At 34.3% G+C, this 12228-nt stretch overlaps 1 protein-coding gene across 1 annotated transcript; it reads left to right on the forward strand.

The window, feature by feature from the left end:
- Window positions 1-740: 740 nt before the first annotated feature.
- LOC132747869 (uncharacterized) lies at window positions 741-8086 on the forward strand. Its single transcript, XM_060737394.1, has 3 exons — window positions 741-1134; window positions 6259-6370; window positions 6918-8086. The coding sequence occupies exons 1-3, from the start codon at window positions 864-866 to the stop codon at window positions 7162-7164; spliced, it is 630 nt and encodes a 209-aa protein (XP_060593377.1). The 5' UTR covers window positions 741-863; the 3' UTR covers window positions 7165-8086.
- Window positions 8087-12228: the final 4142 nt, after the last annotated feature.

The raw sequence follows: 12228 nt of genomic DNA on the forward strand, positions 1-12228 counted from the left end.
TGCATGTGTCAATAGCACTTCTTATGCTATCAAAGGTGTTATCATGAAATATTGACGATGCATGAACAACACAGTCCTTTATTTCTAATCAATTAATTAATCGCGGTATTTCGGATTTCCATTAATAAACAGTGCGATATTTTCATTTTCTGAAAACAAGTATTGTTGAAGTTCCGAAATTGTATAGCAATTATTTAATCAAAGGGATACAACTGCTGCATCCGATACGATTTTCACCTATATGAGAATATACGGAAGCTTTAGATAACAGGGAATTTTTTTTATGTAGCCTTCACACGTCAATTGTTGTACAACCCAATATTACGACCTTAAAATATCGTAAATCAATCACTTAAGGAAGTTAAGGCATAACTTTTGTCTTGCATGATTTTCGGAAAACGACCATAGTTTTAGTATACACCTTACGTATATTATTAAAGGGTGTATTATTAAAACGTACTTGTGACAATTGTATAGATCAGTGTCATCTATGATAAGATCTAGAGCGTTTTTCGAAAACGTACGCAAACAATTACAAAAAAAAAAAAGAAAAAAAAAAGAATATAATTTTATTTACTCGATCTGTAAAAACTAAATATAAATTTAAGGCTTCGGTGGTTTTCTTTTCGAAAAACGGATCATAAAAATATTAAGATATGTTTTCATGTTTGAAATATTCTATTTTTATCCATGATGAATATACATTATTGTTGAAACATTGTTTGATCATATATTTTTGAAAATCAAGTTATTCGGTTTACTTCAGCATGCACGTTCTTTTTATATTTAAGAGAATTTTATGATAGAAAGTCGTGTGTTTTATAAATTAACTAAACAAATTTGAAAAATAATAAAATAAAAACATGTTAAATGGGAATCTTGGAAGTGACATTTTACGGATATATATTTGTGGCCCACACAGCACGGGTAAAACGACGTTATTAAACGATCTCAGACCACATTTAGGCGATGTAACGGTCGTTGAAGAGGTCGCACGCGGTATAATTAAAAATCATGGTTGGTCACGTGACGATTTCATACCAGACAAACACCCAGATGTATTTCGTCAGCTGAATGAGGAAATTTTAGAAGCACAGATTGCTAACGATATAAAGTATTCAAGTTCAGGTGAAGGTAAACTATTTCTTTATATTTTTTTGGCGTTTATTGATAGGTAAAGCAAGAATCTGCTTCACAACAAAGTTCAAGATGCTCGATTGTTTACATGAGTTCTCCTCAAGCAGGTGTCTTGTGACTATCCCTTCCAATATGTTTTATTTTTTCGAAAAATAAAATATTCAAAGAAAAGAGCAGAGACAATTTCATGCACGCAGGAGATACCTATACTGCTTTATCTTTTTTTTTTATTTTATTGTTTATTTTATATTATTATTATTATTTTTTGTAGTTCTGTTACAATTTTCGAAATGTTACTCATTGGCCAAATACCGGTAGTTGAGACATCTTTTGCATTTGGGCAATTAGCACAGTAGCCAAACAAATTTGTGTGTGTGTTTGGGTTTGTTTACCCTCGCCACCGGAAAGAGACCATATGGGCGAGCATATACTTCATTTATAACCTTTTAAAAAGGGGGAGCTGATGTTTAATTACTTATTGTTATATCCGTACATGTGTTTATGTGCATACCATATCCCCCATGACAGGGTAGTCTCTACGTACAACCTCTGCCATGGGAGGAAGATGGGGCAATCCCATACTAAGATTAAGAATTCTAAAATTAAATTATTAAAAAGCACTTATTTTAAAATTGGCCAAGACGTTTATAGTAGTTACCGTCTTTTATAACAGGTCAATCTAATATTTAGTATAACTAAAAAAAATTAAAATATTACCTATAATTGTAGAGTTCGCATACTTGCGAAGAAGGCATGTCAGGAACGTTTTCTGACCAATTCAATGTGGGCTGTCTATTATTTATGTTGGTTTCTATTTACATGTTATAAACCGTATACATTGGGATGCATATTATTAATTACATGTTTGTAATTAGCAGAGTTTGTTTTAAAATTTTGTAAATTTTGTAAGTTTTACCGAACACCCGCTTTATAAAGTTAATTTTGATTGGTTTAGAGAGGATTGCCTCCTTTGTTCTCATTGGCCGAAAATTCTCTGTTTACAAAATAAGGAGGTCAATCCGATTTTGTGATAATTTGCAAATTTTCTTAATTTTTGGATTGACCTATTTCGACAAATTTGTCGCGCGAACGTGATAGAGATTTAGCAGGTGCCCGTTGCATCCAATGTATACGTGTTTTTACCAACTTTATTTCAAAAATTAATCTTCTATTACTTAAACAATTCATAGAAGAATAAGAGAAAATCTTAGTCCCAAATATGGCTAATAATAATAACTTGGTTACCCATAATGTGATGAGATAGTCTTTATGTAACATATTTAAGAAAATCTCATGCTTGAGTGAACCCGTGATAAACGTATTGCTCCATATGGGGGCACGGGTTCACGTTTACTAGTATTAAGGATACTAGTTTATATATACAGGAATAAAAAAGATAGATAATAAATAACACGGGGCGGGGGGCAAAGGGATATATACAATATGGAGTCTTGTTTAACATTATGGGTAAACTGTAGCCAGCACCTCCCAATTTTGATAATAACCATGAGACTGTATGGTAAAAATAGTCTAGTGCACAGCCTAATTAAGAAATTATTCAATTAAAATTTCATAGTAATAAAATTAAAATAAAATAAATAAATAAACTTCTCAATAGCACCGTTCACGGCCACTTATTAGGGCCACTTTTAAAAATAAACACTTAAAATAGGTTTTGTACACTTTATACAATGGCTGTGCACTGACTCAAAAATTTAAAAACGTAAAAATATATGGTCGAAACTTACATACAGTATCCTATACTGTAGTATATAACTTAGGCAACTACCTCTCGCGTAATGTTAATATGTTCGCGTCTTAACCTAATACATCAAAAAGTTTTGTCTAGTTAGACTACTTGTATTTATCTTGTAAAGTTTCATTTTACGGCATTGATTATATCTTAATACATTCATCTTTTTGCTGGAGAAAATGTGAGCTCGCGGACCACGCACTAATAAATCACTCAAACCTTTATCAGAATCGGATAGATGGACCAACCACCACATATAATGGTGTTAAACGAGACGAAAAGTATTTTAAATTTACGAGAATATAAGAGAATAAACCTTTTACTGTACACGGTAGTTGTGACCAATCATATTGTTGTATTCTGTTATTTAGAGAATACTTCATTTTCATTGGTTGTTAGAAAATACCATAGAAGAAAATAAGAAAAATTTTCTTCGCGATTACCTTAGTTTATGAGCCCATAATTTTGATAATGGGGACATATTTACAAAAAAGACCATTGTTTTACAATGTCCAGCATTATTATTTAATGAAAAAGTGTTTGGTTTTGTCAGATCTTATTCAAATTATAAGATCTGATACCCCATTTTCTTCTTTTCGTGTTGGATAGAAAATGAGGTGAATTAACCTATTGGATACGTCAATTTGTACATTCGATAAATTTTTATTCTGATATTGAAACAGCTAGAAAATTGTTTTCTACAATGTACGTTATATGTATTAAATGATAAAATATTCCAAAACATTATATCTGATCTATACAATCAGATCTGATATGTCATTTTCTTCTTTCGGTGTCGGAAAGATAGAAAATCTAAATTTGAAAATGTGATACAAAATGCTGTATATGTAGTAAATTATACATTTAAAGGCAAAATAATCTATAGTTATAGATCTTGTCTCACTATAAACTGAAATAACGATTGTTTTTAAATTAAATATTAACCAGTTAGTTGAAAATCTACTTTATCGTTATTTCATGCCAAACAAATTTTACGCAAGAGGTTTTTATTGTATGTTCGACGGTCGGTGAAATACTACTTTTGTTAACATTTTTTTTCTTCTCTCATAAAAACTTATTTCACATTCAGTGCTATTTTGTTCAGGTTATAAGCTTAATATATCTTTAAATATCGTCTTGAATATTCTAATACTCCATTATTACAGCATTATAAAACACATGTTTGCCCATTCTATAGAAAAAACAACATATTCATTTCCGAGGCTTAAAGTGCCTTTAATGAATAAAATAAAGAAAAGAAATGTATGATGTTATAATAAACTACATGTACACTAATGGGTAAGTCTGGTTACCCGTGTGGAAAAAAAGGATAAAATAGACGATGAAAGGTAAATGATTGATTTTCATATAGATTTAATATAATCTGATCAACAAGATCCAAATGACTTGTCAAGCGTTGCAAAAAAATACATGAAACATCGCCATATACATGTATTCTTGGCTATCTTCTGTACTTTATATGCTTACATGCGTCAAATATATAAATTATTTCGTTACATTCTTATTGGAAGACAAAATGGACCAAGTGTAACTATTTGCCCGATCACAGTGATAAATGGTCACTTCGTGTATGCCGATTGGCACAGAAAGGCGATTTGAACTAATAAACGACAAATATTCTCGTCGCCATGATAATTCAGTAATAGTATCACGATGAATATCTATATCTGCCTGAAGTCGAGGGGAGTGGTTCTATATGACTGGCAGGGACCACGAGAAATTCGAGCCCCTATTACTCAATGACGGTTTGAAGGGCAGACTTTTTTTCAGGTAACTTCTTGAAAGACCCTGCTTATATCTATTTTATTCATCATCGTATGGTTTCGACCTTTTTCTAACTTACCCATTATACTCAGTACACATCAATGAACATTTGAAAACTGTATTGATTTATTGAAGTGCAGTTTTTTTTCATTGATTCACACAGGCAAAAAATCAATCGATAAATATTTTAACAGTTGAGATTTTTCTCACAGAGGCTCCAATTAATAGGGCATCGGTAACGAACATTCAGAATAATATAAACAAAGACAACCAATAAAATAAAATTTATTTTCTTATACACAACTGCTGAAATCAAAAGGTACATCCCGGCGCTGAATTAATTATTTCCACTTGAAAAAAGTCCTTGTAAGCGCACGGCGCGTTGTCGCGCTCCTGTCTCTATCGAAGCACGCCAAACGGCGCGTTGTGGTGCTGCGCGTTGTCGCGATGTCGCCATGTCGCTTGGCTTATAAGCCAATCCTTCGATTTGAACCGAAGGACAATATGACATCGCAACAACACTCCGCACGACAACGCGCCATTTGGCGTACATCGTTAGCGACAGGTCGACAGGACGAAAGTCCGACAACGCGTCGTTTGGCGCTTTGTCCTGTTGTCGCAAGCGCCAACACGGCGCACAAAAGCGTTCCAAAGCCGCCATCATACACAATAGGTCCGCCAATGATTCTCCTGCACTTTAAACAGTCTTTATTTTGGGTATGTGATAAATAGTATACTATATTCGCTTAGTTGCTGAATTTGTTGAGTTCGTTGAATAAAATAATACTTTGCTCTCCATAGGCTCTCATAATAATTTTATGCAACTCGTATACAATATGGCTCGCATAATAATATATGTACAATGTACATGTATAATAATTTTATTCAACTCGATATTCAGTATTGAACCTACACTCATTCTCTCACATTAACATGTTGCGCAAAAAACAGTATCAAAAGCTGTTGCTTTAATCCACCTGTGTAAAAAGTAAGTATTGATGTGGGTTTTCTTTTACAGTTTGTATTTATATATGCATAGAACAAAGAACATTATTTTGTTTACCCAGAAAAGAATTGATCGAAGAAGCAATATCAGAGCTAAATCGAACTAACAATTTCAAGGCTTCATATATATTGTATTTAAAGGCATAGTATGCCTCAGAAATGAATGCATTTGTATATACTTTAAATAAAAAAGAGAGAAGCAAACATGAGTTTTAAAACATTTAGATAATGGTTTTAGGGCATGTTGGATGCTTACTTCTTGAAGAAAGTAGCACTGGAAGAGATTTTTTTTATCATAATAGTAGCAAAATGTAAACAATGTAGTATTTTGACTTCCATACAAAATACTATATTACTATAATTGTACTAATTACCAGAAAACAACATAAGCAAAATAAAAAGAAAAAAAGGTTCATGTGATTGGCCAATAAGTAATTTTTTTTGGAAACTGTCATAGGACACCAAAAATAAAAGGCTTTTGAGAAATAAAATTAAAACCATTCTCGAGGCTTTTAATGAGGCATATTATAATACAGTAATAAGTACCATTAATTTAGCAGATGTTTTTATATTTTCAGATTTTATATGTGACAGAGCTCTAGATCCAATTATTTATTGCGGTTATTATGTAAGTGAACAGGCCAAAGAAGCGATGTATAAACTGGAGGGAATACATGAATGGCTTGATAGGTATGATATTTTAACCATTACCCTGTAACCATTACTCTGCTGGAACCGATCGTGTCAGCCTTTGCCAGGCTAGCCTGCACGTCCGTGAAGTCTGGCTTTTACACAGATGGCAGCTCATTTTAGTTGGACCGAAGTCCAACTAGTATTAGTAATGAACACCTTTAATATTCAAATGGACTGTTCCATAGTCAAAGCAAACAAGGACGACGTTTGATTCATCATCAGACAACTATGCCTACCAGGTGTCTTGTTCATTTTACTGTTCAAAACGTTTGTGAAATGAAATTTATTTCTTTTCATGTTTTAATAATGCATATCAATTTACCAGTGTGTTGCTTTCCGTACAATATGACAGATAATATTATGTGATGTTGTTTTCTTTTCATTACATGAACATCAACGTGGTACATACAGGGTTGAATTTTCTTTTCAAACAAATACATTTTACAAATTTATAAAACTTTATTACACTTACAAGTATATATATATATTTGTTCATTAGCTACATAGCGTTACATTAGACTGTATTATTATTTTACCACATCAGGATGCGGAGATCATTTGTTATACTGGTATCACCGCACCCAGAATGCATCACTGATGACAATGTTCGACTTCCGTCACCAATAGAGGAACTGAGAGAGTTCCATGCCAAGTTTAAACAAGAGCTACATAAAAATGATATAAAATACTTGGAGCTAACACAGCTTGACCGACAAGAAAGAGTAAACATCGTTATCAAAGAACTCAACAAATTTAGACAAAGAAAAGATGGACGCGATGTAAAAGATTAATTTACATCCGGAGTCATAACGATGATTAAGATTTAGGAACGCGGGTACACACATGGAACTGTTATTTATAGACCATTCCTTGACATGAAGGTGACCACTATGATGACGACGACGATGACGACGACGACGACAACAACAACAAAACTCAAATGAACGGATCCGTTCGGGAAGTAAAATAATTTTGCCGCTTTTGCCACTCCGTAAAAATTGGTATTGCACAGCCGTGACGTGACGTTACTTGCGTTATACAAACATAACGTTGTTGGCATTACTCTATATAGGCCTGTCAATGAAAATCATGATGGTTTGAATGAAAATCGTTCTTTTTAAGTATGTGATAAATAATCGTGTAGGTCTATGAACTCGTTGAATTAGATAATATTATGCCAGAGAGGCTCGCGTAATATTATTTAATTCAACTCGTTCAATAAATTCACTATTGAACCTACACTCATTCAATATCATCTATATACGGCTACGTAATGTTTTTCAGATGATAAAACTATTACTGTACTAAATTGACACTCGACTTTGGACCATTCGTTTTTGTAATTATCTGCATCAAAAAAAGTAATTGTCTGTTCACAGTTCAAACGCATGTCACGTTTATCATACAACGTAATTATGTCATTTAAAAAACTAGTCAATTACGCAATGTTCCAAATATATTATTTCTTCTTTTTCCCCTTCAATTATAATTGAAGAATCCGTTTGCGTCTTGGGATTCTTGGGATGCGGGTATTGAAATGGTTTTAATTTCTCGTATTTTCGGCAATTTCCGACACATTTCGTTAATCGGCGAGGACTCGGATTGACAGGGTTAGCATCATCATGACAATTTTAAACAATATTTAATTTGTATCATTTACATTGACAAAGTTAGCGATGACCTTATAACTCAATAAAATTATTTATCTTTGCCTTGTCTTTTGATTTTTATCATACACACAATGTAAATATTGTCAAAGATATTAAAGGATTTAGGAGAAAGCTAAAAACATTGTCCGTTATCATGAATGTATCACGCAATTTTACAATAATTAGATAAATGAAAAGTCCTGAATCATATAGCCATGTAAACATCGTGATGAAACCACCAGTGAATGTCGGCTGGCGGGCGTTCGAGTGGGCGTAAAACAATTTCTTCCACGAGTACGCAACTCCTATATAGACCTTTTTACAATACGATATTTCCCTTAAAACGGAAGTTTCATTTAGTGCATGCGCTGAAAAGGCAATAACGAAGGACTAGATTTTAGGGGGGGGGGGGGGGGTCAACAAAACTTCAGGGATAGTTTTCAACAAAACATCAACGAAATGACATTATGTGCCTATTGACGTGAATTTGTAGATTTTAAAATAAATTACGGCACATTTTTTTATGTTCACATATGTATTATTGGTCATGGAGAATTACCTGCATGGTTCTGAGACAATTTTCTGTCATTTTAATTACGTGTGTATAAATGTGTCTCTTATCGCAATTGGTGTTCATATAGGTTCGAACAGTCGTATACTATAAGTCGGTTCCGCCATACCTTATTAGTCGCCGGTAAAAACCGGCGACTATATTTGTAACAGTTCTACTGGCGACTATATTTGTAACAGTTTAATATTATACCTATGGTAGGAGAAGACCTTAAAATCTGAAAATAAAAGCATATTAGATACATAGAAAAAAATATAATAAACTATCTTTGTGTTGATGGTTTATCGCACTGAAATGCAATTAAACATTGATTATATCGTATATGTAACGATGGGAATTTCAACTAAATTATATCTATATATATTTTTTCGATAGCGAACAACTATCGATGGATAACACTTTTACAGTAGAATTGCATTGTTTCATGCAATAATAAAAATATATATATATATTTTCATAGTAACTTTGCAAATATTCGATGATCGGTAATTATTTGTCGGTAATTATCGGATTCTGAACTAGTAACCTATACGGATTTCAATGTATGGTGTATGAAGTAGAATAACAAGTAGAATTACTAGCATATCACTTGCCCTACAAGCCTCGGTGGCAAACATTACTCAACATATTGTTCCACTTTTCTTTACACTTGAACCATTAAACTGCTATTTTCTTATGATCTTTTTGATAAAAATCATAATTCTATACGGCGACTTGATGCTTAAGCATCAAAATCTCTACTTGTCTATAGATGACCTGAAATATCAAACCAATCACTGACAAAATGTGTCCGGTTACCTCAATAGCTAGAGCGTTAAACTGTGAATCGGGCGACCCTGGTTCGATTCTCTGACGTCGCAGATCATTTTCGTTGTGATTGATCATGAAATCATTTCTACGGTCATTCGCACTGTACCTGTGCTCAGTATCAGTTGCTTCCATGGGAAAGTGAAGGCAACTAGTACTAGTAAATGGCTTGACAGCTTATCCAGGAACGTAGCGGTGACTGAACTGTGCTCTGATAAATTCAGCGTGGATCTCTGTCGTGATCCGGAGGGTACACTACGATCACCACCACGAAAATGTGTTTCACAACTTACACTTAAAAAGTGGTTTGAAATATTAGTATTGTACAAACATCTTGACTTGATCGCCATGTTCCACCGCAAAGGTAAATCTAGTAGTTGAAGCAAAACTTCATGTGCTGATATTGATCAAAGACCTTGATTGATTATAGGCCTATCGATCGACCTCGATCGCTACTTCATAACTTAGATTTTACAAATAGTCACAATTCGCTCCCATTTGACTGAAGAGTTAAAGGTTTGGATTGACTTTTCTTCTCACTCTCAAATTTTCACCTTTTTATCCTCTAAAACCCTTTGTAAGACATATATTGTGATGTTCCCAGGTCCGTTACAATTGTGTCTGAAATTAAACATGAGCAAACAACAACACAATCGCGTCAGGTTCTTTGACTTCATTGTCATTGAAATGTTTCAAATGTAACAACCAAACTTTTCTGGCGGCCCTCCGTGTTTGGTATATGCGTGTAACTTAGTAGAACCACACCTCCGTAGAACCACACATCAGTAGAACACTGATCATGATATTTTGTTAGTAAGCAGTGTAGCTGTTTCACACAGAAATTTAACAAATTGGTCGAGACAACAATCGGACGAGGAGGACTCATAAAGGTAATTATATCACGAAAATTTTGAAATGAACAAGTTTTTCGTTTCAGCAATATACATTATACAACGTGGGACTGCCATAGCTAACATAGCTAGGCGCTGAACACCCAATTTGTATAATAAAAGAGCAGTCAAGCTTTGAGTTGATGCCGTTGACTATTAGCTGTGTTATATTTGGCATTATCTTTATGTAGGTGTTTGGGAGGCAGGGCCAGTTTCTGTGACATGTCTATTATAGTAGCTATCTCCTCGTATTTTCATCTATAAAAAGTGAATCTCTAAGATAAACGTGTAAAGCTGATTCTCCAAACTATACCACGACTTTCATAAATCATCGGGCCGGCGCCGTTTTCGTAAAGGGACGAAATTACCCCTTTATCGGTAAAAAGTTGTATACAGTTGTTCCCCTTGCCAGGTTTTTATATAATTTTCACAATCGTTATTTTCAGTGCCAGAGGGGCTCCGGAGTCGAGTGGTTAAGGACGTTGACTTCAAACCACTTGCCCTTCACCGCTGTGAGTTCGAATCCCGACAGGGACTTTGGATTCTTTCATGTGAGGAAGCTATCCAGCTAGCGTACGGAATGTCGATAGTTTCACTCAGTGGCAAGGAAGGGCACCTGAGGTCTTCCTCCACCAGTAAAACTGGAACTTCGCCATATGACCGTGACGTAAAACCCAAATCAAACAAACATTTTCAGTGACAGACGTTGATAAATTGAATTGGAAACTTATAGACTTGCGAGTCAAAGAAAACAAACAACAAGTTTATAGCAAAAGTGTATTTCATTTTTAAAATTTGACAATAATCATTAAATTATATGATATACATGTATTTAAATAACAGAACAAAAAATCCTTTTTATTTTTATTTTAGTGAAACGGGATTGATCGCTGATGTTTGATGTTGACTGAGGGCCTGAAATTGTTTGGATTGATTCCATATAAATATAGCTTTATACCCTTTAAAATTCAAGTTCTTTTCGTGGTCAAGGACATGACAAAACATATTCAAGAAGTGCTGCCGATGCAGACTTTCAGGGAGTTTTCAAGGCGACCCTTTATTTTCAAGTAATTTGAAGCTTCTTTTTGTAATTGCCCTGCATACTTGGCTTTTTGGCGGACTCCACATTTAAACCAGCCTTTAAGTGTTGTTCTAGAATGTTTACTATAATTTATGTCTATAAAAGCTAAGTAACCGACTGAGTGACCATGGTGCCAATTGTAACTCCACATGCATGATTTATGTAACTTTTATAGAGGACAACAAAGTAATGCTACATATGCCGAACATAGAGTGTATATGATCTCGGCATTGTTTTTTTTTGTGAGCGGAAGATTTTTACAACATTTTTCATGTAAACAAAGTGACCACTAGGTTTTGGGCCAATTTTTTACACCAGTGAAATGATTTATGTAACTTTTGTCGAGGTCCATAAGTCAATGCTCTGTAACACCGCACTTTGGGGTCCAACACACTTTGAGGTCCGACCCCAAAGTGCGTTACATACTTCGGGTCCGATCCCAGAGTGCGTTACGCACTTTGGGGTCCAATTTCTCGATTTTGACCCCAAAGTGCGTTGGACCCTAAAGTACGATGCAAAGTGTAACGCGCTTTGGGGTCGGACCCCAAATGGCGTGGGACCCCAAAGTGCGATGTTACAATGCTCAACACGCAAAAAAAATCTAAGCTCTGTGCCTTAGAAGAAGCCTTGCATGTGTTTTTATAAACAAATTGATCTTCTATAGATGGGCCAGTTTTCACCCCAAGGACACGATTTATGTAACATATGAACATGTCCACAAGGCAATGCTACATGCTAACTATCTAAAGTCTAGGTATATATAAGTTCCACACAAGAAGACTTGAATGTATTTTATTATATAAAAATTATAAATGTATTTAAACTGATTGGACCCCAATGGTAGAGGCAACTTTGAC

This window comes from Ruditapes philippinarum, unplaced genomic scaffold, assembly GCF_026571515.1.
Source record: "Ruditapes philippinarum isolate M1 unplaced genomic scaffold, ASM2657151v2 ctg899_1_1_1_1, whole genome shotgun sequence".
In the NCBI taxonomy this organism is placed as follows: Eukaryota; Metazoa; Mollusca; class Bivalvia; order Venerida; family Veneridae; genus Ruditapes; species Ruditapes philippinarum.